At 46.3% G+C, this 26,968-nt stretch overlaps 1 protein-coding gene and 1 pseudogene across 1 annotated transcript in view; one reads left to right on the top strand and one right to left on the bottom strand.

Moving 5' to 3' along the window:
* Positions 1-6,177, top strand: part of C5H10orf143 (chromosome 5 C10orf143 homolog) — a 37,560-nt gene extending 31,383 nt beyond the window's left edge. Inside the window, exon 4 of the mRNA XM_075972606.1 lies at positions 5,307-6,177. Within this exon, the coding sequence (XP_075828721.1) occupies positions 5,307-5,336 (30 nt within the window). The 3' untranslated portion in view covers positions 5,337-6,177. The remainder of the gene's footprint in view (positions 1-5,306) is intronic.
* Positions 6,178-7,735: 1,558 nt separating this feature from the next.
* LOC142851349 (nucleolin-like) overlaps positions 7,736-26,968 on the bottom strand; it is a 44,099-nt pseudogene continuing 24,866 nt past the window's right edge.

The raw sequence follows: 26,968 nt of genomic DNA, 5'->3' as shown, positions 1-26,968 counted from the left end.
CGCCATGCCCTGCTCCCGGGCAGACACACACGATGAAGCTCCGACCCAGGATGGACTTAGGCTAGAATCTTCCTGGTAAGACCGGTGCTATACAGATGATAAGAAATGGGCTAGTCCAGGTGCGAGAGTTAGCCTAGAAGAGGCTAGGTAGAAATGAGCCAAAGCAGTGTTTAAAAGAATACAGTGTCCGTGTAATTATTTCGGGTAAAGCTAGCCGGGCAGGCGGCTGGGGTGTTGGGGACGCAGCCCCGCCGCCGCGCCCCTTATTACTACAATCCTCTCTCAGCCTCTTCTCAGCTACTCTCAGGGACTGGAATGAGTGTGGGAATAGTGTGCTTCTGTGGTGCACAGGTGCCTGTCCCACAGTTGTCAGGCTCCTGCCTTCCCTGCTCCGCACTGCCCTGTCTTGCACACCCAGACAGAATGGTTGAGGACCGCTAGCAGCAGATTCCCTTTCGTTCCACAAATGACCTCATGCCGGCCTGCCGATGAACAGCTGACTTCTCTGTAGGCAGCTTGTCCATGGGAACGCTCTTTGTCTATTGAGACCAAAAATTAAGTGAGCCATAATGAGGCTGCAGGAGCTGCAGAATAAAGAGAAGAGGATCTGTGAGGGGTTGGGGATTATAATGTAGATCATGAAGGATGTGGGTTATAAGGCAGGTCCAGGAAGGGTGGGAGATTATAAGCAAGGTCCATGAAATGTGGGGAGCAGAGGAAGCCCTCTCATCAACCCTCAGTTCTAAGGGAGCCCTGAGTGAATGTGTTATTGCCGTGGGCATGGGAATGTCAAGGATCCTAGAGCCTTAGAGCCATAGAGAAAATGGTGAAGTCTTCTCCCTGGGAGTGAGACTCAGAGGAAAGATGGCAAAACCTTCTCATTTGGTCCATGTGTGGATGCTGATAGTGTGTGCAGAAAATGTCCTAGCCTTTTCAGCCCAGATATTTAGAGCCTGAACACTGCTCCCCTAAAGTGACGACTTTGCTGAGTTCAGGAGCCTGCAGCTTCTGAGCAAGTGCCTGCTGATACTTGGTCACCAGCGTTGATTCTGGAAGGGACCACACACAGGCTAGAACAGTGGCAAAAACCAAGAGAGTTATCAGAAAGCTACCATTCCAGGTAGTTTTGTTGTTGTGTCTTTGATTCACGATGCCTGGTGTGAAAGGACACTTGGATGATTTAACATTCGAAAAATGAAAAAAAAAGTGCTCATTACATTCCCCTATTAGATCCAGGTCCTGTTTATAGTAATTTCAGAGCTGTATATGAAAGCTCATTCCTTTACTCCATTGTGCTAGGTAGGCTGAGCCAGGAGGATTGTGGTGAATTAGAGATCCTGGCCACATAGGAGTTCCAGGCCAGCCAGAACAATATAGCAAGACTCTGGCTTAAACACACACACACACACACACACACACACACACACACACACACACACACACATCGAATAACCAAAACCAAACTGATAACTTATTTAGCAAACCACGATCAGAGTTTTTCCTGCTAGAAGCTGAACACTATACTTCATGGAATTGTTTCCATTGTTGAGGAGGAAGACAAGGACTCTTGCTGTGCCTGTTCTTGCTCAGTGTACTAGAGTTTCCAGCTGGTATAGTAAGACAAGAACAAAGAAACAGTGAGTAGAAGAATTGGGAAGGAAAAACAAAAACACTTGCATTGTTGTTGTTTTCAGATTATATACATAATCCGTCGACATAAAATATCCAAGAAAGCCTGCAGGTAAACTACTAAGCAAGATGGCAGAGTAGACAAATATGCAAAACCATAGAGTCATATTCACTAACAGTAATTTAGAAAAAGAAGCCCCATCCATGTTCTTAATTGTGCAGGTGGTTACTGTCAGAATCCTTTGTGGATGCCAGTATTTCAATAGGCATCCTGCAGGGGATTTTCTATGTTTGCTTGTCTAAGAATGTCTTAATTTCTAAGTCAGTTTTGAAAGTTGTTTTGTTGGAACTAGAATTTCTTGATGGATAGATTCTATCCCCGAGGAAGCACTAGGAAGGCGTCCGGCAGTGAATACAGCTGGAAACCCCTGGGCACGGGTCCATTTCTATCCCAATACTAGAAGCAAATAAGAACATGAGGCCCTTGAGATGGTTCAACAGGTAAAGGAGCCAGCTGTCAGTTCTGCTGACCTGAGTTCATCTCAAGACCCACATAAATGTGTGGAGAGAACCAGCTCCCCAAAGCTGTCCTCAGACTTCCACATACACATCATGGCTTGCACATATGTGCACATACAAAATAAATATCCTTCAAAACTATCTTGCTTGCTTGCTAAGTGAGAATAGACTGGAATTTTGGTTTATTTTTCACTGTTGCTTTAGATTCCCTATGTAAGTCTTACCAACAGAAATAGGCTGTAGCAGGGTTTCTTTCGGGCCACCGGCCAGCTCCCAAATCATGACACAACAACTGAATATTAGTTATGAATGCGCATCCTTATCTTGTGCTTGTCCCGCTAGCTCTTATGACTTCACCTGTTTCTGTTCATCTACATTTTGCCCTGGGCTTTTTACCTTTCTCTCAGTCTGTGTGTCCCACTTTGACTTCTTCCTCCATGCCTGGCTTGCGGGGGACCGACTGGCCCGAGATGTTTCCCCTTTCTCCCACATTCTCTCCCGCTCCTCTCTTGAACCTGGATTCCTCCTCCTCTTTACTCTTTTTGCCTGTCATCCCTGCCTTTCTCTCTACTGCCTTTTGGCCATTCAGGTTTTCATTAGCCCAGTCACTGGCCTTAGGCAGGCAAAGCAACACATCTTTACCTAGTTTAACAAATGCAGCATAAGAAATAGAACGCATCCTTATGTAGTTAAAGTAACAGTCCACAGCAGCAGGCTTCCTGTTTCTTTGTGGTAAGACGCACTGCCAAGACACAGCAAACCCTGCTTAAAGCCCTTGACTTCACCAAAGCTAGGACCCAGGGAGCAGAGCATCCCTATCAGACATGCCCCTGGTGTTATGTGTATGTTATTTGTGAGGTCTCGGAATCTCAGGGCTTCAGCCCATCCCCACCCTAGACTGTCCCTGTGCAGATCAGGCCATGTGACCTGAAAGACACTGACCAGCTGGGACAAATGTGGAAACTCAGGAGGCAAAACTGGACACGGAGACACTTACCTGTAATTGTAGCACTTGGAGTTTAGAGGCAGAAGGCCCAGGAGTTCAAGGACAGCCTTGGCTACATGTGGAGTTGGAGGCCAGAATAATTTATATGAAACCCTGTTTCAATAAACAACAATATTTAAAAGAGGGAAAAAGAAATCAGGAGTGAGTTCCTAAGTGGGGATTAGGGATGGCGTGAGGGAAGTCTGAACGAACAGTTCCGAAGACTGCAGGTCACTGTGCTCACATTGATGACCTGTCTTGGTCCCTGAGTCTATGGATTCTGCCTGCAGCCTGTCTTCAGTGTGTACAGGACTGTGGGAACACGGCCTGTATGTTCTATAATCTTGTTTATTCTCATATGATCGTCTATGATCCTGGATGTTCTTATAGGATATTCTTTTATGGTCTTGTATGTGTTTGTATAATCTTAGATGTTCTCCTTTGATCTTATATGTCTTTTAATATGACATTCTTCCATGTTATATGATTTCATGTTTGTGTATGTCTTTATATACTCATCTATGATCTTGTATGTGCTTATATGATGCTCTTGTGTGTTCTTATATGTTCTTTTATGATCATATATGATGTTCTATGATCTTATATATTCTCTGCTGCTATTGTTTGTTTTTTATGATCCTGTATATTCTATGATGTTCTTTAGATTTTTTCTATGATATTGTATGTTATTGTTTATGCTTATGATTATCTTCTATGATGATGTATGTTCTTATATTCTTCAATGACCTTGTTTTTTGTCTTTGTTTATATGATCATCTATAATATTGCATGTTATATGTTTGTATATATTCTTTATGTCACGTTCTCATATGTTTTCACATGTCCTCACACATGCTTTTGTGTGTTCTTGATTGAACTCTCTACCTTTCCCCATCATGATTTATAGTGTCCTCAATGAACTCGACCTTCTAGACAGATCATCCAGTCTTGCCTGTGTGCCACATGCACACTAGACTCCTGCTTCTGGTTCTAGAACATTCTGACCTCAACATTGTTCTCACTGCCTGGGATGTCTTCTGCATCCTAAGGTAGACACATGTGCAGCCCTGACTTTCTTCTCGTGGCCCGGGTGAGCCATGAACCATTGGTATAAAATGGGTCCATGGCCACCTCCCAGTCTTCTCCAAGCAATGTCTGAGTCTTTCCCGTTGGCAGCACTTGCTTTCTGGAGGATGGAGGGAAGCCTTGACTGGATTATCATCCCCTCATTTCCTGACCACCCAACATTCTGGGACCTCAGCCCCTCGGGGAACCCATTAGTGTCTTGGTGTGGACCTTACAGGCAGGGATGCCCACCCCTCCTTAGCCTGTGGCCAGAAAGCACACTACTGTGTGTCAGTGCCCATAGCCAAGTGTGACAGAGACTCTTGGATGCTGATGGGAACTCTTGCTGCACAGCAGTATGGCACCTGCCCACTGTCATCCTCAACCATTTCATTCTCCCATCTGCTTTTGTGGGGATATGGAAAGAGGCCTGCTCCAGGAGGGTGTGTGAGGGGCCCTGCTAGGGACCATTGTGATCCTGGGCTACTTCCAGATGTCCACATGAGGATCAAGCCACACTCCTATGGCTTTGAATCCCGATTCAGTATTTTGACAGTGCATTTTAAAATTTTATTTTATGGGTAACTGAATGATATTTCATCCTTTTTCTCCAAGTAATAAAGAATGTAACATTTGTTAAGAATATTCTATATGACTAGGCAGCTTTAGAAATATCTTACCTTAATTACAGTGCAGTACATGTTAATACATCTGTAAGTTGTGCCTTAGAAGTCATGACAAGAACAAGCCAGGACCGGTGTCCCACCCTGCATTCCCAGTGCTTGAGAGGTAGCACGCAAGAGCTAGCCTAGTGTGTATGTCTCTCTCTCCCTCTCTCCCCCTCTCCTATTGATATAGCAATTATTATTATCTTATTTTTGAGACAGGGTCTCACTCTGAAACCCAGACTGGCCTGGGAGTTATTATGTGGCCTACGCTGGCAGTGTGCCTGTCATAGCTTTACATGTGCTGGCAGGCGTGTCCCATCCCACCCATCTTAGCCCAGTTATTATAAATGGTGTCCTCTGTGTTGGTGACTATGTAGCTGAAGCCTGTTAATGAGTTCAGGGTGAATCGATACTCACAGTATCTTCTCTCACCATTGCAGGGCCATTTTAACCATACCGTGAACCATTAGAAGATGCAAACGGGAAGAAGAAAGATTCCAGTTGGGTTTGAACCCCCATGCGACAGCCAGTGCAGATCCCTTCCAGCTGACCTGGGTGTCCACCTGACGGCCAGTGCAGATCCCTTCCAGCTGACCTGGGTGTCCACCTGATGGCCAGTACAGATCCCTTCCAGCTGACCTGGGTGTCCACCTGACAGCCAGTGCAGATCCCTTCCAGCTGACCTGGGTGTCCACCTGATGGCCAGTGCAGATCCCTTCCAGCTGACCTGGGTGTCCACCTGACGGCCAGTGCAGATTCCTTCCAGCTGATCTGGGTGTCCACCTAACGGCCAGTGCAGATCCCTTCCAGCTGACCTGGGTGCCCACCTGATGGCCAGTGCAGATCCCTTCCAGCTGACCTGGGTGCCCGCCTGTTCAGATGACAACCAGGGCTTCCTACAGGGGTTGTTTGCCTCTCAGGCAATCCCACTCCCTCTGCAGAAGGCCAGGAACATCCAGAGTGTGGTGACTCATTGCAGCCTCTTTTCTAACGTGTTCTTCTGAAGAGGAAATCATCTAGAAGTCAACCAATTCCATATCAAGATGCCCAGGGGTTTTGGAGCCTTGTAACTCATGTAATCATAAGGCACAGCTGGAGATCTCACTGCCTTTGGACTTTGGGGCTGTTCTGGACATAACCGGGGCTGTTCACATACTCTTTTTAATTAAAAAACTTATTTTTATATTTTAAAATGCTCTATAATCTTGAAGTGAATTTTGCTAATTGTTAATATCCCATCAAGCCATGTAATTCTCCAACTTTAGTTATGAGGGACAGAACCCCATTGATATTAAAATGGAATTGTGAACAGCTGTTGGGTTTCAGTGTGTTTTGTAACTCTGGACACTAGCCTTGTTTTCCCTGGATCAGGATGTTTCGTGAGCTGTCCTGTTTGCTAAGTCCTAAAGAAATGACTGGAAGCTGGAGGCGCCCCAGCCCTTCTGCCATGTGTCCATTATGTTCTTTACAGGGCTTGTGCTCCCTGCCAGGAACACATGGAAGAGCCCAGTCCGTGCTAACCCTGGCGTGTGGTCATGTGAGGCCCACACTGCAGAATGGGAACAGCGGAAGCCAAGCTCCTGGAACTAGTGTGGGGCTGTTTGTGAGGGAGATGCTCCGGCATGGCAGGACATGACCTTTAGCTCTGGGGAGACGCCAGACTGCTCATGGTTGGGCTTGGAGATGACAGCCAAGACTGTGAGAGACAGGTTGTGGTGTGTGGCCTTAAAACGTCGGGGTTTTGTCATAGTTTGTCTTGTTTTTGAAGAGCTTTAGTTTCCTCAAAAAAATGTTAATTTTTATGAACAAATGCAAAACTCCTAAGTTCCCACTTTCCTTGCACCTGTGAACCCTAACCCTAACTCTAACTCCTGGAAAGGGATGTCTGTGTCTTTGTGCCAGGCGTTCTGGTGCTCGAGAAGCACACAGTTTACCCAAGCATTTCCGTGAGCCCAGCAGACCCTCTGACATCTTCCACCCCATGAGAAACATCCCTACTCCATGTTAGAGTCCAGAGGACTCCGATTCTGTCTTTTGCCTACTGAAAATGTCATGAGTGACCTTAAAGAACCACCTTCATTTTTTTAAAATTACATTTAGTGTATCTGGTATGTGTGTATGTGTGTGTGATAGTGTGTGGTGTGTATGTGTGTGGTGCGTGTGGTGGTGTGTGATGTGTAGTGTGTATGCTTGTGGTATGTGCATGTGTATATGCATGTGTATGCGTGGAGTGTGGTGTGGTGTGGTGTGTGTATGTGTGGTGGTATATGGTGTGTATGTGTGGTATGCATGTGTGTGGTGTATATGCGTGGTGGTGTGTATGTGTAGTGTGTAGTGTGTGCAGTGGTGTGTGATGTGTGTGTGTAGTGTGGTGTATGTGTGTGGTATATGCATGCATGTGTATGTGTGGTGTGTAATGTGTATGTGGTGGTATGTGGTGTGTGTGTTGGTGTGTGTATGGTATATGCATGTGTGTGTGGTGTGTAGTGTGGTGTGTGTAGTATATGTGGTATGTGGTGTGTGTGGTGTGGTGTGTCTGTGTGTGTGGTATGTGTGTATTGTGGTGTATGGTGTGATGTGTGTCATGTGTGTGGTGTATGTACGTGTGGTGGTATGTGATATGTGTGTGGTATGTGCATTTGTGTGTGGTATGTAGTATGGTGTGATGTGTGGTTTGTATTGGGGTGTGTGTGTGTGGTATATGGTGTGATGTGTGTGGTATGTGTGTATGTGTGTGTGTCGTGTGTGTCTGGAGTATTTGTGGAAGTCGGTGGAGGAGCCAGTTTTCTCCTCTCATGTGGGACCTGGAGATCAAACTCAGGTCAGGCTTGGCAGAAAGCACCTTTCCCCACAGAGACATCTCTCCAGCCTACGAAATTCTTCGAGCCTCTTTCTCCGCATCTGTGTTGTGGTGGTGGCACACGGGATTTTCCATCAGCGTTGAAGAGAACGCACTGAGAGGGCCTGAGGAGTCAGTCTTTTGTGACAGCCCTTGCCCCTGCCGCACAGCCGGTCCACGTCCAGAGCAGGCCTTCTCTGCTGAAAAAGCCAAGGCCAGAGAAGCTTACAAAGGGAAGAGAGCTGGAGGTGAGGTAAAGCTGGCCAGCTTGTGGAACCAGAGGTTTTATCTCTGCTGCCTGGAATTCTCAGACTGTTCGGAGCACGAACACCGTGTGATGGAACTGGGCGGCACGCGTGCTTTCTGGGCATCTTGCCTTTAAGCACGGGGGGGGGGTGTTCTGAGGTCTGTCTTGACGCTTTCCCCATTGACAGCTTCTTGTTTCAGGAGGACTCTGCCTGTGTCTGTGACTACTCGGGAGAGTAGTGTAACTTGGCTATGGATCTTCCGGCTAACCTTGCCACTTACAGAGGAGTTCCCACCTTGAGCCCCCTTGCTCAGCTCTGTTGTCCTCCCTTTTCATGACTATGACTGCTGATTCTTAAACCCAGCATCTCCCCTGTACACCACAGAGCTGGGAAGGTGTAAGGACAGGGAGCATCTGGGTAACATCTTGTTTTAAATGGTCTTTGTATGGTCATGAAAACAGTACTTGTTCATTGTAGAATGGGATAACAAGCCCACCCATGGGCGATTGCTGTCAGTGGTCTGAGGCAGCTCTTTTTGGTTCTAACAAAATACTACCCGTTAAGTGTTCTTCATATTATCAGATTGTGTGTGTGTATAGGAAGAAGATAATTTTATACATGGGATGAAACTATACATTCAAAATGTATAGTGGTTAGCTCTATCTCCTTTTTTTTTACAATTACTTCTTATACTAAGGCTGCACTTTTTTTTAGATTTATTTATTTATTATGTATACAACATTCCTTTCATGTATGCTTGCATTCCAGAAGAGGGCACCAGATCTCATTATAGATGGTTGTGAGCCACCATGTGGTTGCTGGGAATTGAACTCAGGACTTCTGGAAGAGCAGTCAGTGCTCTTAACCTCTAAGCCATCTCTCCAGCCCTCTATCTCTTTTCTTTAAAAATTTAAATGACTCAGCCATGTGGTGGTGGTGCATGCCTTTAATTCTAGCACTTGGATGACAGAGGAAGGTGAATCTCTTAGTTTGAGGCCAGCCTGGTCTGTATATAGAACAAGTAAGACACCCAGGACAGCCAGGGCTACACAGAAAATCCCTGTTTCAAAAAACATAAAAACAAACAAGTTTATATGAATATCCAGTCAAAATCAGCACGGTGTCTCTCTTGAGATGTTATTGACATAGACTCCAAGTTAGATGACATGGCTGTCTGTGTACTTACTGTCTTGCAATGTCCTCAGGACATCTTTCAAATGAAGAGGGAAAGGCGGGAATGGAAGAAATGTTTCAACTTTGTTCTCTGTGCTTGTGGCTTGACATCTCTGGTCCTCCTCTGGCAACTCAGAAGCCTTTTCTACCTCCAAAGCCTCCCTGGCCTCTGCCACCAAATCCACCCCTTTCTCCCACTAACCCCACCTTTACCTGTAGGCTTGGCCCACTGCAAGGTAACTTTGTTTCCATCAATTTCACCATCTCCTATGGCTTCCTTGGCAACTTTTGTATCTTCTTCACTGTTGAAGTCTATAAAACCAAACCCTTTGGGAGACCCAGTCTCCTGACCGGTGGCTATTCTTGTAAGATTCAAACGATTCTCTTAAGATCTCTCCAGTGCTTTCCTCCAACAGACCTTTCACAGAGTTTTGGATGGCTGACTTTGGATCCTTGTGATTCCAGCCTGATCGTTCTGTCCTCAGTCTCCATTTTCTTCAGGAGTTTAAAGCTTTAGCATCTTCAAACGAAGCAAATTCTATAAATGCATGCCCTTTAGATATGCCATTTGGATTCTGGGGCACACTGATAAAAGTTGCTTTCTCAAATACTTCCTAGAGTGGTTCTTCTGCCGTGCTGTAGGAAAGTTAAATCCAAAGCTTTGTTTCACTACAAGTGCTTTTCTTCCCAGCTCTCTCTTGCATTTGTCCTCTCTCCAGGGTCGGAGAGTGAAAGAGATCACCCATCAGCCTCTGCCCGCTGCTTTGATTCAGGTTCTCTCGGCATCAGCTTCTGCGTTGAACTTGGGAGTGATCCCTTTACTTGTCCCACCCTTGCTGACCAATCTGATCTCCATGGCGTCTTCCAACACTTCATCCTCAGTGATACTGAAAGATGGGTTTTTGACTAAAATCTCGATTTTGTGCAGCTCGAGCTTTCTTAGTGTCTCTTTTTGTTTTTCTAGTTTAATTTTATTGCCAAACATTTTTTTTTTAAACCAGTGAGCACCAAGGCTTTTTCTCATTTCCTATTTGTACCAGTTCTGGCGTCCACAACAGCAAGGTCAGCTTTTTAGCAAAAAGTCCACTGGTGGCAACTTTCCATTCAGCTGCAGGTTTGCTGGGATTAAGGTTTCAGCGAACAAGTTGAAAGGTGTGGTTCCCAGCCTCCCACTTTCTGCTTCTTGACTTCAGGAGCTTTTTTTTTTGTCATTTCCTTTTCTTTTCTGTTTTCCAGTTGCTGCCTTCACAGGCTCCTGTCTTCCTCCTCCTCTTCATCATCATCATCTTCATCCTCCTTCTGGTCACACTCTTGGCTTTCACGGGAACTCTCTCCCTTTGGCCAGCGTGATCGCTATAGCATCGTCTTCAGAATCACCTGTCTCCTCATCATTCTCTTCATCATCCTCACCCGCATCCTCCATCCTCTGCCGCTTTCCCTGGTTTCACTGCTCTCACAACTGGCCGCTCAGACGAATCCTCTTTGTCACCATCCATCGTCTCATTGCTGTCATCGTCACCGTCCTTACCCCCATCACTGTCGTCCTCTTTGGCACTCCTGTGGTTCTTAGCCACCTTGGCTGGAGTGACTGCTTCCCTTTTCTAAACAAGGTTTGCTTCCGATGCTTTTGCTTGTGTGACAATTCTAACCTAGCTTTGTTGGAGCTGGGGCAGCCTTCCTGCCTTTTCTTCTGAGGGGTGACAGCCTCTCCTCCACTGCCATCATCTCCATCATCTCCTCCGGGGGAGGAGCCATGTTTTGGGAGTTACCTCGATTTTTTCTTTTTAACTAGCCCTTGTGAGTTTCGTCATGATGGCAGGTTATGACTACGGCTTGTGTGGCCAAAAAAGCAGCACAGAAGAGCTTAGGGAAACTCGAGCAACTCCTATGGCAAGCTCAGCTGGGGACACTAAAGATGCTGGAGCACATACCACTGAATGTCAGCTACAGCTATCATCCAAGGCAAAAGAGGCCGATGTCATCTTAAAGGTCAGCAGAAATTTCCATTTACAGCAGGCCTCCCTTGACCAGCCCTGTCTTGGGCAGCCTCGGGAGTGTCCTGCTGCCTATGGACATGTGTGGGGCTGGCAGAGAGGTGTGCAGATCCTTCTTCAGCCCTGGACGTCCCTGGAGGTGAGGTGAGTCATGCAGCCTGCTGGGGGTGGCCAGGTCAGCTGTCCTCACCCACAGCTCGCTCTCCCTGCCAGACCACCTGTCAGCACTGCAGGTACTAAGCACAACCCATTAGCCCATAGGCAGAACCTACACAGATTGCACTAAACTGGGTTTCCAGGCACCCCATGAAGAGCGTGAAATGGGATTATCTCTTCCCAGTGCTTCCTCATTGTTTCCCTGTCAAGAAGAGGAAAAAGGCATTTCCTTCCACCCAAGGAAACACTGAGCTTTTATGTGTGTGTCATTAGATAAGCTTTTTTTTTTGTCCCTTTAATCTGTCACTATTAGGTTTTTGCATTAGGATAAAAATATCAAAGTACACAAATCTTTAAACATCTTAAATAAATTGATGACAATGTCTAAACCAACCATTTCAAAGCCATTCACACCAGAAAGTTCAAGCATGTTAAATCCTTAGCAGAGAGGGGCATGTTAACACCGTTCAAACTGTTTCACCTTCTAAAACAGCGTTGTTTCCACGTCCTTTATGTGTATGCATGTGTGCCTGCTTGCGTGTGTGTGTACGTGTGTGCCTGCTTACATGTGTGTATGCGTGTGTGCCTGCTTGTATGTGTGTATGCATGTGTGCCTGCTTGTGTGTGTGTGTATGTGTGTGTGCCTGCTTGTATGTGTGTATGTGTCTGTGCCTGCTTGTGTGTGTGTATGCATGTGTGCCTGCTTGCGTGTGTGTGTACGTGTGTGCCTGCTTGTATGTGTGTATGCGTGTGTGCCTGCTTGTATGTGTGTATGCGTGTGTGCCTGCTTGTATGTGTGTATGCATGTGTGCCTGCTTGTGTGTGTGTATGTGTGTGTGCCTGCTTGCGTGTGTGTGTACGTGTGTGCCTGCTTACATGTGTGTATGCGTGTGTGCCTGCTTGTATGTGTGTATGCGTGTGTGCCTGCTTGTATGTGTGTATGTGTCTGTGCCTGCTTGCATGTGTGTATGTGTCTGTGCCTGCTTGCATGTGTGTGTACGTGTGTGCCTGCTCACATGTGTGTATGCGTGTGTGCCTGCTCACATGTGTGTATGCTTGTGTTCATGCTCGCATGTGTGTATGTGTGTGTGCCTGCTTGTATGTGTGTATGCATGTGTGCCTGCTTGTGTGTGCATGCGTGTGTGCCTGCTTGCGTGTGTGTGTATGTGTGTGCCTGCTTGCACTTGTGTATGCGTGTGTGCCTGCTTGCATGTATGTATGCGTGTGTGCCTGCTCGCATGTGTGTATGTGTGTGTGCCTGCTTGTGTGTGCCTGCGTGTGTGCCTGCTCGCATGTGTGTATGCATGTGTGCCTGCTTGCATGTGTGTATGCGTGTGTGCCTGCTTGCGTGTGGTGACTCTGGGGTCAAGCTCAGGTACCCTTCCTCAGGAGGTCACTGAACCTGGAGCTTGCTGTATTAGCTAGACTGGCTGTCCCGAGACCCCCAGGATCTTTACTCCCCACACACTTAGGTTACAGACATGTGCTGCCATTCCCAGCTTTTACATGGAGGCTGGAGATGGGAACCTGGGTCCTCATGCTTGCTCAACAGCCCTTTAGCACACTGAGCCATCTCCCCAGCTCTAGCATGATCATTTTCAAAAACTCGAGTTGATGATGCTGCGAATTTCTTGAATTTCCCAATATTCTTGGCAAATCCTTTCATAAGTAATTTGAATTAACAGAAAGAACTTAATCTAAGGATTAGGAATGTCATTTCCAATCTTCCAAAATTAATGATGATCACTGATGGCCCATGGCATCTAAATAAATCTGGGGAAATAGATATTTAATTCTTTTAATCTGTATGTATGTACACATGCATGCATGCTTGCTCATGTGTGCAATACATGGCATGGAACAGGAAGTGTATTGTAAGTAACTTTCTAAACTCTAGAATTGACAGAGACATCTCGTTGCCTGGACAGTCACCCAAAGTTCTTTGGTAATACAGGTACCCATATTTAGACTGCTGGCCCATAGTATCTGGTGGACTTTTCCATGAAGCGGGAAATTTAAAAGACAGTCCACCTATATTGGCAGTTTGTCAGTCACTTTCTTCTGTGTTCTGCCGAATGTCTGGCAGACTCTTTCATGAAGCAGGAACCCTGAAGGACTGTCTCACCTTCTTTAGGCAACTTCAGCAGTCATTTTTCTGTGGGTCCTGCTAGTCCAGTCAAGCAGTTGAGGCAAGAGCAGTTTCTTGTGCAAATGGCTAACAAACTCCATGAGGAGCCTCTTCAATGTCCATCTTCCTCTTGAAGTAGATTGGTGCATCCAGGAGCAGATGTGTCTCATTGTCATGAAAAGTCCTAAGTTATTAAAACATTTTAAATGCCATACTCTGAAGGTCTCTAAAAGATTTGAGGAATACCTATCTAACTGAAATGTATCTCTGTATATCTAGAAAACCTAACTAACATGACTAGAAGTTTGACTATTATAGACGATTATCTATTAACCTGTATTTCTTAATTATACATTACATTTTTAAATGAGCTGCACAAACACAATACCTTAATCAAGAGCAGAAATATACAAATAACAAAATTGATCTTAAATTTGTATCAATAAACCAAGTTCCATACCAATGCAAATCTCTATAGCATATCCCCCTTTAAATGTAAAGAAACATTTATAAACAATATTTAGGGAATTTGTGCTTAGTTCTCTCCAAACTGCTTCCTGCTTTTTTGTTGGGCAAAATAATCTTAGGGGTGTTTAAAGTAAATTTAGAGCTACCTTTCAGGGGCTCTTGGTCCATCAAACCACATTAGTCTGAAAAAAAACTTACAGGTTCTCATCTTCTGTGGAAACAAAAGAAGAACCTCTTTTTCAAAGCTACAAATCCTTAGACCCAAATTCTGAAGTCAAAATGCCTTTAAAATATATATGCTTGTTTAGCTTAGTAGCCCAAACAATGAAATGCCTCTGTACTTAGCTCATTCACAGTCAAAAAATTTAAAGAAAACACAATAATATACATAATCCAGATTCTCTGTGTATTTTCCATCTTTATGTGGCGTATTTTTCATACTCTATTACTTTTTCTACAAGTTTACTCTGTCTCTTTAAAGACTTTGTTTTAATTTTAAAAAAACATTTACTTCTTTTTATACCTCTCTATATTATTTTTCTTCTTTTTCCCAACCCTACATATATTTATCTGACACTGTGACCCATTTAGAGGTCTTTTCCATCTGGATTTCTCTTTATTGCATGCACATCTATAGTTATTTTCTGACCAGGAGTGTTTTTTTTTTAATGTTAAGCAAGCGTGGCTACAACCAAGGCTGCTTTGCCTTTTGGCTCTGCCCTGTCCAACATGGCAGAGGTCTGTGCAAAGCCTCTGCAGCCATGCACACCGCTCCTGTTCCAGGTATGCAGCAGGTCTTTGTCGCACCATTAAGCAGTTTATAGCACACTGCTCACAAAACCCATTCAAGTGCTCAGCCTCCTGAAAGAGCCAGAGTTTGTGCTGATAGCATGGACCAGGAAGCTGCCATTTTGAAACCAGGTGGGTTTTTTCTGCTACTGCTGAATCAGGAAGACCTCTCTTAAGGGAGGTGCGACATGATGCCAGCTGAAAAAAAGAATGCAGCTAGACTTTGTTTTTGTGTGTGTGTGTCTAGAATTCCTTTCCGATCTCTCTCAGGTTTTACATGGATGTAGTCAGCCCCATGTTGGCATGCCAATCTGTTGTTGAGGCCTGCTTGTTCGTTTCCAGCTGCCCTGATTCCCAAAATAATCACACAGAAACTATATTATTTGTAATACTGTTTGACAATAGCTTATGCATATTTCTTGTTCACTCTTATCTCTTAAATTAACCTATTTCTATTTTTTTATATTTTACCACAAGTCTCATGGCCTACCAGCAAGGTTCTGGCTGGAGGCTCACGTCTTTCTCCTCTGATGGCTCCATGGAGTCTCCTCTAGATATATATCTTCTAGCCTGGGTATATTCTGTTAAGCCATTGGCTGAAAGCAGCTTCTTTATTCATTAACCAATAAAAGCAACACATATACAGAAGGACTTCCCACTCCAACTCTGGGGGGCCTTTTCTCCTTTCCCTTTTACATGGGCTCCAGAAATTGAACTTAGACTTGCTCGGCAAGAACTTCTACCCTCGAGGCTGGAGAAATGGCTCAGAGGTTAAGAGCATTGCCTGCTCTTCCAAAGGTCCTGAGTTCAATTCCCAGCAACCACATGGTGGCTCACAACCATCTGTAATGAGGTCTGGTGCTCTCTTCTGGCCTGCAGGTATACACACAGACAGAATATTGTTTACATAATAAATAAATAAATATTTTTTTTAAAAAAGAACTTCTACCCTCGGAACCATCTTGCTGGTCCTGTTTAAGTCTTTAAGCCCAATTTTATATCTCTGCATCTGGGTGTCCTCTGCACTCCTTGTTTCCATTACTGGTGGGAGCATTTCACTTGTATGATTTGCCTGGGCTAGTAGTGATAGTTCACTTGTATTTTAATAAATAAAGCTTGCCCGAAGATCAAAGAGTAAAACAACCCACTGGTCAGCCTTACAGACCATCAGTAGCCACACTAGTTTGCCATAGAAACTGGGCAGTCGTGGTACACGCCTTTAATCCCAGCACTAGGGAGGAATATAAGACGGGAGGAGACAGCTCTCACACACAGTCTCATTCTGAGGATTCCTGGAGGCAGGATGGCCCTTTTGGACTGCGGTAAGAGCCAGGGACTGACTGTTTTGCTTTTCTGAACTTTAGGTTGAACCCTAATATCAGTCTCTGGGTTTTTATTAATCATGTTACAGTGCTTTGGGACTTGATGCCTCTGGTGTCATTGCCAAGAGCAATGTCCTGAGTCCTGTTTTCATTTTTGTGCAGAGAGAAGTTAGGGTCCCTCGTTTATGCCTGCAGTTCATCTCGATTTTCTCTCTCTGTCTCTGTGTTTCTGTCTCTCTTTTTAAAGGTATGGTAATGGTCCAGTGTCTTCATTTACATAGGCATATCCAGTTTTCTTGATTTCACTTGTTGGCAAGGTTAGCCTTTCTACCTTTTGCAATTTGTCCTCTGTGTTGAAGTTTGTCCTGCCATTTCAACAATGTGGGGGAGCTTGTATAACATTATGCTAAGCAAAGGAAGCCACTCACAGGCGAATGCTGTAAGCTCTTGGGCATATGTAGAATCTAAAAAGATTGAGTTTGGAGAGGCAGGGTATAGAATGACAGCTGCCAAGGGCTAGGGCAGGCCCTGGAGTGGTGTAGGTGTATAGCTCCCATTATGAAAGATGAGGAAGTTCTAATGTTTTTGGTGTGGAACCTCGTGCCTCTGGGTAACAAATTGCTGCGTCACACACCTAGGAAGAGGGTAGGTGTCCAGGCAAGTGCCCAAGGATGCTGGATCTGGGGGGAAGCTGCACCTGCTTCCATGCCATTTACCTACCCTGCCAGTAGGGGGAGTCAGGAAATGCCGAGACAATCTGATGACAGAGACAAGTAGAACAAGAGCCGGACTGACAGAGTGAATACTCCATTTGTCTTTGGGCAGCTTTGACAGAGCCACTCTGCTAGCTCTGGCCTGCAGAATGGAAGCACATGTTCTCTGCAAAGTGCCATGTGCTTTTCCTGGGACTGAATTGGGGTGCTGACTACAGGTGGGGGATACGTCATCTTTGGCCTGAGCATGTAATGTAAGAAAGCCTGTCTCAGGGCTGGGCAGACCTTACCTTCCTCAGCCCCATGCCAGGGTCCAGTGCCTTCCCATCAAGCACTCAGCCTTCCCCATAGACCCTCCAGTGCCCCACTCAGATGCCAAGAGAGAGTGAGGGCATGGGCCACTTTTCTCTTTCCTTTCCTTCCCTTTTCCTCTTTCTTTCTTTCTTTCTTTCTTTCTTTCTTTCTTTCTTTCTTTCTTTCTTTCTTCCTCCCTTCCTTCCTTCCTTCCTTCCTTCTTTCTTTTCTTTTCTTTCTTTCTTTTTTTTTTTGAGACAGGATTTCTATGTGCAGCCCTGGCTGTCCTGTAACTCACTCTGTAGACCAGACTGGCCTCACAGAGACCTACCTGCCTTTGCCTCTCAAATGCTGGAATTAAAGGCATGTGCCACCACCTCATTTTTAGCGGCAACATGAACCAAAGGGCACATGCTAACACTTGTCACCTGAAGCCAGTGCTTGCACGGTCTTCCCTCCGTGGATTCTCTTCCTCCTCACCACAGTGCCATGGGAGCTCTGCTAGTGCATGGTGATAGCAGGAGGTCCCAAGAAGCTGCAGGATGCACGCTTTGCCCTCTAAGAGCACATGTATAGTATGGGTGGCAGCTCCTAGGATCCATATGAGCATTAGAAGGAGATTATGTAAATCTCAGAGCCGTGGTGTGACAGCCAGGTGATATGGTGGACTGAAGACATCAGTTCTGTGCAGGCGCCTGGATAAAACATGCATGCCTTTCCTTGTGATGGTTATTACAACATACAATATTACAAAGTGTCTGCTGAAGGTACCTCCCCCACACACACCTGAGAGGGAGATTCAGACATCCCCCTGGCTGGTAGGGTAAGGCGTCCTGCTTGGGTCACGTAGCAGCCATTTCCCAGGTAGGCTGCCCTGCTGAGCTGCATTGGTCCGTGTGACAGGGGAGGGGCTGCAGCAGGTGCAGCCCAGGGTGTCAGGGTGTCCCTCCTCAGAAACTGGAAGCCCAGTTGCAGTGGGGGCTGGCTGGCGGAGGCGTCACCACCCTCGTGACTCGCGGGGAGATGGCAGCTTTACATATTTAAGAGGAGCGTGGCCGGTTTCTTATCTGAAGTATACTTCCCTGGAGAGACCACCACCATTTGATCTATTTTTGATTAAAATGTAAAAATTAAAAATTAAATCAAATGGTGGTTCAACTCCTTGGGGAGAACACACTTCAGTTATGAAGTACTCCCCACAGCAACCTTGGGACTCTTACGGCGGCATCGTCTCGTCTGTAGGTGGTCTTTTTATGTCACACGTAATTAAAATGAATTGCAATGAGATCCACCGGTGACTGCCTTCTGTGTGACGACCTGCGGCTGGTGCTTCCCAAGCAGGTCCCCAGGGGGGTAGCCTCCGAGGTGAGCTTTGTGGTAATGGCAAGAAATCCAAGGGTGCCAGACCTGAGAAGAAGGGACGCCTTCAGCACACCCCAGGACCTTCCCTTGTGACCAGTTCTGCCACAGAGAGAGTATGGTCAGAAGCTAGGAAATGCACTATCGGAATCTAGTCTGTGGCTCTCTGTGTCTAAACACTCGGCTGCTTCAGTGGGGAAAGGATAGGATTGGGGATGGGTGCAGCATTTGCACTGGATTCATGCCTAAAGGACTAGGGCTAGATGTGGTTTCTAAGCCACATATCCCATTGTGTGCTGGTCATGCTGTGGCCACCTGACGCCCTCTTGGCTGCATTTGTGTTTTGAAATCTGCTTTGAATGAGCTGCTGGAGAAGCAAACACTTCTGGGACATAGAACACCTTACTCTGTGCTGGTATATAGCACTAAGGCATTTCTTTCTTTTAAAAATTGTGTGTGTGTGTGATATATCTGTGCATGGATGTGTGTGTAGCACAGCAAGCGTGCTGAGGTCAGAGAACAACTTTGTGAGTTGGTTCTCTCCTTCCACACACAAGGGACCTGGGGATTGAACTCGGGTCATGCGGATTCCACAGTCAGCGCTTTCCCCACTGGACTCTCTTACTAGCATCTGCTAAGGCATTTCTGTTGGCAGCATTGGCCTCGACCTTTGCACGGAGAATCCCTCCCTGGAAACCAAGACACACCTCCAGAGGCACCGGTGATATTTTGAGGCAGCCAGTGGCTGGATCTGACCCGGCTTTCTGCTTTAGGACCCTGTGTTCTGTCTGGCAGCAAGGATGTGGCCTTCCATTCACAGCCAAGTTGGATCTCAGGAGCCAAAGAATTCACTTCCCTGCATTTGTGACTCTGCAGCTGGGTACAATTTGCAGCCCTGAGTAAGGCCTTGCCCAGACTTAGCAGGAGCCCGCACGCAGATGAGCCCAGGGAAGCCCCTCCCCTTCCCTAGGCAGAGCTCCATCTTCAGGACCCGGCCCATCTACCTGGCAGGGAGAAGTGAAAGGGAGGAAAGAGGAAGCGGGGAGATGGTGGGGTCACTCACCATCAGAGATGGAGGTGTCACTGTGGCCTTTAACATTCTTTCCAACCCTGGGAAGCACCGCATCCTTTTTCCAGTCTCTGTGGCAGTCTTGTCGCCCTCCCATCATGGGTGGCCTGGTTCGGAGCCCATGATAGCTCAGTCCTTCCATCTGGAACAGCCCGCCTGCTCTCTCAGCCTCCTCTCTATCTCCCTCTGCTGTAGCCCCTGTGGTGATTTCTCAGTTATGTCCTCATTCAAGGGGCCACATAGGCCAGATGTCAGCTCTGTCCCAAGCTGGAGTTCTCCCTCTCTGTGTCTTGTTCTCCCGCTGGCCCCAGCTGCCCCATCTCTTCTGTCTATCCATCGCTCCCTTTCGCTTTTCCTTCTCTCTGCTTCTCTCAGTGCCACAGATTGGCAAGACGTGTGGATTCGGTCAAGGTCACATAGAAATTAGAAAGCCACCTAGCTCTACCCTAGGTTGAATAGACACCCTTGTTCTTCAAAGAAGAGTTATGAACACCTCCAGGACGTATGTGTGGAGACATGGAAACTTCGGAAAGACCAAGTCATGTTAGGATTAAGTTTGGGTTTGGGGTGGCAGTGGGCTGCCAGACTCAGGTCATGGCGTGGTGTGTGGGAATGTGATTGTGGGTACATTTCTTTTCTCTTTTTCTTTTTTTTAAAAGATTTATTTATTTATTTAATGTGCACTTGTGTTTTGCCTATATATACTCTGTATGAGGATATTGGATCCCCCTGGAATGGGAATTACAGACAGTTATAAGCTGCCATGTGGGTGCTGGGAATTGAACCTGGGTCATTTGGAAGAGCAGCCAGTGCTCTTAACTGCTGAGACATCTCTCCAGTCCCTGTGGGTACATTTCATTCTTTTCTTGATCTAGGCATGTTCTGGATTTGGGGTGAAAGAAGGGGTACCTAAGTCAACAGGACTGTGTGAAGAGACTTTGTGTTCCTGTCTTAGGGTGGCACTCACCCAGGAGCCGCGGAGCAAAGCGATACAGGTGGTAGGGTGCCCACTGCCAAACAGGAGGCATGCCAGTCTTAGTAGTGGGGGTTTTAGAAGCTTCTCAGTTTTGGTTGTTTGTGGATGGCCTTGGGGAGGAGCTTTGGAGTTGTTATGTTTTGTGTCAGATAATTCCTCTAATTTAAATTAGCTTTAAGATTTTAACAATTTTCTTAGAGTTTCTAAAACTATCAGTATAGTCTAAATGTTAATAATCTAGTTTAAAAATTTCTACTCCTAACCATCACTATTTTGAAAAGAAAAAAAAACAACCTCACATTCAGTAGAGGCTTTGAAAATCCACACACACTTAAAACTGGGGGCCAGCAAGATGGCTCAGCAAGTAAAGGCACTTGCCAGCAAGGCTGGGACCTGGGTCTTATTCTCAGTACCCACACGGTGGAAGAAGAGAACCAGCTCCTGCAAGCTGTCCTCTGACTTCCACGTGCACACTGCCGTGTGCATGCACCCACTCCCATCACCCTTCATCCCCGCATAAATAAACAAACAAAAATAAAAATATATGTTGAGCAACTAGGAAAGTGAGCTGTGACCACCTTGCGCAGCTTCTTGTGAGCCTTCTGCTGGCCTGTTCCCTCTCCTTCCTAGATTTTCCCCTGGATTGTGTAAAGGCAAGTCCACACTATTGTTTTTATCCATTTTTTAACTTTCTTTTTATTTATTCTATGTGTCTTTTACATCAATATCTTCATCCCATTCATTTCATTGTCCCTTCATATTTTCTCTCAAACCCTGTACTTCACCTCCCCAAATTAAAACAAAATTTAAGAAAAAAAAGGAAAAAAGGGAAAAACTTTAAAAATCTCGTCATGGAAACTGTAGTGTGACAGAGTGAGTCACACAGTAAACCCCTTTGTCCATGTGTCTTTATTTGTAAGTACTCATTGCAAAGAGTCATTAGACTTCAGTCTGTGTCTTCAACAGAAGGGATGTTTGACATAGTTATCACACATAACAACAACAAAAATCAACGGCTCCTTAGCATAAGCCCATCACCGGTTTGTTTTGCTCATAAGCCGTGCCACCCATTCCCTCCAGGAGTTGTTCTTCTGCTCTTGTTGGCATCAAGTGGGTTTTCAGAAGTGTCAGGGGTATGCCGAAGACAGCAGGTGACTCTGAGTAGCTCTGGCCTCAGGATGAGGGGTGGATAGACAGAGCCGCAAGGGTGAGATTTCTGCTGTTTCCAGGGTCCAAACATCACCTGGCTGTCAAGGGCAAAGAGAATTTTTGAAAGCTTCCCTACATTTCGAGTGTGGTTCCTTCCAGAAAAGCAAGCTGAAGGAACTCACCTGCATAGATCTGCCCATGAACTCTTCTGGGAACACGAGTGTAATAAATTAGCAGGGTTTTTTGTTGTCTAACACATTTTCTTAACTGGGTGATTTAACGATGTCTGTATTGTGCCAAAGCACTTAACATTTGCAAAATGATCTTTCCATCTACAAGCTGGTTGTCCTTAGTACAGACTGTAATCCAGCCCTGGAAGCCAAAAGGCACTAGCCACCCCCACACAGATAGACACAGCTCACATCTCCCCACTGTATGCCCGTGGCACTCAGCCTACGGATGTGTGCATGGGTGTATACCTGAGTATGTGCATGTGTGTGTACACTCATGTATATATCCATATGTCTGCCTTTATAGACATTATTTGTATCTGTGTCCATTTATGAGTGTGTGCATATGGTTTCATGTGTGTTATATGTCCGTGATTGTGCACATACATGTATAGACATCTTTGGATGTAGAAGTGAGCGCATGGATGTTTGTGCATGAGTATTCACACAACCTGTTAAAATTTTAAACAAAGTCCTGCATTTTTTTCCACTTCTGCCTTAGAAGTAGTTAGTTATTGTGAACCATGTATCATTACATTAAACAGATACACTGTAGTCCATGTGACTGGAATCCTATTGAGAGATACCTGTGTTGCTCTTAGGTTTTTTTTTTTTAGATGTTAAACCTCTTAGGCTAAAATTCAAATAAAATCAACAGGATTTGAACAGCTTACTGTTAAGGTGGCAAAATTTTGGAAAGCATAGATACTAGAGATGAAGATGTTAGCAGATTCTTTGCTGCTGTTCATCAACACGAAACAGACAGAATGGCAAAAATCCCTACTATTTTTTCCTTTTTGTTTTTGAGACAGGATCTTACTGTGTAGCCCTGGCTGGCCTTCGAGCTGTTATATAGACCAGACTGGCCTCAAACTCACGGCACACTACCCTCTAAGAGCTGGAAGACAAAGTGTCTGCTACTATGCTTGGTGAACTTCCTGCTCTTGAAAAGTCCTGGTGTCTGCTCCATCTGCTGCCCTACTAAACGTTGATTCTGAGCTCAGGCTTAAGCTCAGAGACACCTTCTGCCTTATTCCCCAGACCTACCCAAGGGGCTACTGGCTTCTCATTTGGGGGCACATCGGTGGTAACTATAATGTTTGCAGGGGCTGCCTGTTCAGACCCACAGTGTCAGAAGCGAGGTGCTTGCCGCTTTGCAGTTCATCTTTGGCATGAAGTCAGCCTGGCCTCTATAAAAGCAACGTTAACCTCACGGAGTCTTGGGTGGAAAGACAATGATTCCATGATGGTGACTCCATCAAGGTTCTCAGGGATACACGGCAGCAGTGAGGGCATCAGCAAGACTAAATCTTCCATTTTCAGGCTAGTTCATGTCCAGGGCTGCCAAGGAGGCCAACACAATTCCCTATACCCGTCCATGGTCATTGTTGCCCCCCCCTCTCAATTAGGCCTGTGGGCCACCTCCCTGCTTGCTTCATTCTAGTCTGCTGAGCAGGGTGTTTGGTCTTCCAGAGACAGGCAGGTGCCATAGTTACTTTTCTCTTGCTATGCTAAAACACTTCCACCAAAGTAACTTATAAAAGAAAGAGTTGGGCTTACAGTTCCAGAGGGTTAGAGTCCATGATAGCAGAGTGAGGGCATGAGGCCAGGCAGTTGGAGAAGCACATGGGGACTCACGTCTCAATCCATGAACAGGAGGTAGAGAGAGCTAAATCAAATCAAAATCACTAGAGTTCACCACATCTACAAGTGAGGCTCTCTAGACTCCCAGGCAATGGGACATCTCTGATCGCCCATCATGCTTTCTTTAGAGGTCTCCAAAGTCCCATGGGGAGGGCAAAGGTTTCCAGGAGTAGGGATCCATCTCTATTGTCTGTGGCATACAGAGGAGGGGACAGAGCCAGGGACCGAGATGACTCATGATGGTGAACTTTCTGTCAACTAGACGGGGCTAAAGGCTGTCTGGATAGCTTGGGAAGTATTATTTGTGTGTGAGTGTGGGGGGATAAATGTTTCTTGAAGAGATATTTAAATCAGTCATCTATGCAGGTCCACCTTCCAATGAAGACAGGTATCATCCAGTTTACTAAGGCCCTGAGTAGTATAGAATGGCGGAGGAAGGGAACTTTTGCTCTCTTCCTAAGCTGGGATGTCCATCTCTCTAATCTCACTCATAGATGCTCCAGCCCTTCCACCTTTTGATTCAGACTGAGACCTCTCCATTGGCTCCCTGAGTGTCAGGCCTTACAATGTGAGCAGGATTGACCCTACACTCATGCTAGGACCTCTCGCTCAGAGACCTGGGGACTTCTCAGCCTTTATAATCTCAGATCAAAATTCCTAGATATGACTCTAGCTTGGGGTCTGTACATAGCCTCTTGGCTCAGTTTCGTTGGGCTCAGGTACCTAGAGAATCATGAATGCCAGGTCTGTGTCGGTATCTGGCTGTTGCAGATGGCACTTGTCCCATTTTGTCTGAAGTTGAGGGTTTCTTGTGATGTGGGAGGTCGAGTTGGTCATATTATACAGCATCTCTGTGACCCTGTTTCCCTGCAACCAGGACCCTACCCAGGACCCCATGCCCCTATTCCAGGTTCAGAGTCCACCACTTCTTTATATATGGCTGGTTGCTTTTCCTGTTTCATCCCCTTCTAGAAAAGCAAGGAAGGGTGTACACAGTCGGCACTTAATGTATGTATCCTATTACAACTGAAGTGGCCCATAGATAACAACCAGGAAGGCTGTCTGTTATAATCCTAAATTCAGTCCAAGGTCTGGATTAAGCTGCACAGTCCAAGGCCACGGCTGATACCAGACATCTCTTGGCCAGGATGCAGGCCAGAAAGATCTGGGCACAGCTGGGTACTCTTCAGGCAGCCCTGCCCACACCTCTCCATCTGTCCAGCTGGTGCCTTTGCAGCCCATCATTTAAAATGAACAAACACCAACTCAGAAAATAATCTCCAAAATCATTCCTCCCAAAGCAGGGCAGCAAGCCCGCATCCAGAGGCAAGGCCTGAAGTCAACGTCAGCACAATCTTGTAAAGCCCATAATGTGAGGCCAGAGCCACCCTGGCCCAGGCCAATACCCCACAGGGGCGGGATGACCACTGATAAAGAAATGCCTGAATCAAACGAGGCAGGTAAGTGGCCACAACAGGGACCAGGCAGGCAAAGAACTTTCTAGAGACAAGAGCTGAGCCTCAGTTATCCTATTTCTCTTCCAGGAGACAGTTGTGGAGTCAGGAGCCAATAGAAAAGTCTAAATGGAAACGCTCACACCCTCCTGTCACCCTCTGGCCCAGCCACAGTGGGCACAGTGAGCTGGGCACCTGAACCTGCTGGAAGCCACCCACGCACATTTCCCCCTATTGTGAAAGAATCAAAGACAGCATCTTGGGTTGGAAGCAATTGCGGAGGGTGGAAGTTTCTGGTCAGGCAAATAAATTGGATTTAAGTATATTACAGTCATAATCTTTCCTGCCCCTCTCCAGACGGTCTCTGTACATGGAAAAAATGAGAATATATTCGCAGACAAAGCTTGACCTGAGGGAGAAGCCTGCCGGAATCTGGATTTCCAATAACATAAGACAATAAAGCTTAGACTTCTAACCTGCCTCAATATAGTAAAAGTATATAAAGAGCTTAGCTGCTAATAAAAGGGAAGGGTCTTCCCTCGTATTTGAAGATCCGGACCCCCCAGAAGGACACTTCATAAAGATCATGACGGGTTAGCTGGGATCATGCAGACACGAGGCCCCTTGTTGACCGATTGTCTGACAGTTGTCACCTATAGGTCCTATATTAATAAGTCCCGTGTTGATTTCCTTGGGGTATTTTTGTCCCTGTAATTGCACATCTTCCTATTGTGACTATACCCTTTGCTACACGCCAAGCTACAATTACCTGATGCCAAGACGCTCATGTGTCCCTCTATTCTTCCAGGAGGGTGCACACCTTACAAAAGGCACCTCTGTCTCAGCCATTTCTCTCAGGAGCTGAAGCCCAATCCCCTCACAACATGGGGGTGCCGTGAGAAGTGGAGTGATGAGGCCAGCCATGGCTTATGCAGTTGGGGGAGGAAGTAGGGCTCAGCTCAAATGTCCCTTAACATGGGCTGCCACCAAATCACCTCTCACACTGGAGAATTTGAGTAGCATGAATCCTCTCTGCTCACCCACCTGCCCCTGTGCTAAGGTTATTGTTTTGGCTTCATGGCTCCATCTCTGGGTCTGGCGACTCTCCTTGATACCATCTGTACCCTAACCTGAAAGCCTGACTTTCTAGAATGTTCCAGTTTGGCCTCTTACAGGCATCACCTCATCCCTGTGTCATTTAAAAAGATCCAGTCCTACTTCACATAGCTATAGAGGATTTTATTTCAGCACGGAGGGAGGAGACACGAGGAGGAGACACTGAAGACCCAGGGCAGGCCAAGCTACAGTCTACAGACCCTGCTAAAGAGAAAGCAGCCCAGGCCATGAGCTTGTCAATGGGCTGCTGCTTGCCTTGCTCATGCATTGCGGTGGGGATACTGTACAGGAGACTGCCATAAGGCCACCAGGCTTCTCCCTCAATCTCAGGATGCTCAGAAGCCATGCAGTTCTTCAGCAGCCTGTGAGAGGGGATTGTCTCAGAATGCCTGCCAATGTTCAGGCCCTGGGTGCTTGGGAGACTTGAAAAGGGGCTGCTTCAGGGTTGGGCTGGCAGGAACACTAAGCCTCTGGTGTACCACAGAACCCCTGGGCACTCCGGTCACTCCAGCTGCTGTCTTGACATGGGTGTATCAGTGTCTTGAGGTGGGAGGCACTGAGCATGTGAGCAGCTTAGAAGACCAGGGCTCAATACCCCCCAGACCAGTCTTCTAGCAACAGCCCTTGCATAGGAGAGGCGAGTAGCCAGTCTATTCTCTAACTCAGTGCCTGCATCTTCATGAGCCTCAGTTTCCTCAACACAGGGTAAGAGAAACAAAGAGCCTATCATGAATTAAACTGCATCACCCAGATTCGCATATTGGAGCCTTAGTACCCAGAGGAACCATGCTTGGAGGCGGGGCCTAGCTGGAGGTAATTAAGGTCAATTGACGTTACTAGGGTTGGCCTTGATAAGGTAAGGAGATCTTTCAGTAGAAGATGTGTCATTAGAAGCTCACTCGCTGCCTCTCCACCATCCAGCATCAAGAAAGCAGCAACTGCAGGCCAAAAGCAGAGGTGTCCTCCCCAGAACCGGCATAT

Source organism: Microtus pennsylvanicus, chromosome 5, assembly GCF_037038515.1.
Source record: "Microtus pennsylvanicus isolate mMicPen1 chromosome 5, mMicPen1.hap1, whole genome shotgun sequence".
NCBI classification, from domain to species: Eukaryota; Metazoa; Chordata; class Mammalia; order Rodentia; family Cricetidae; genus Microtus; species Microtus pennsylvanicus.
The sequence above is the reverse complement of the archived record's forward strand: the minus strand, read 5'-3'. Positions and strand labels throughout refer to the sequence as shown.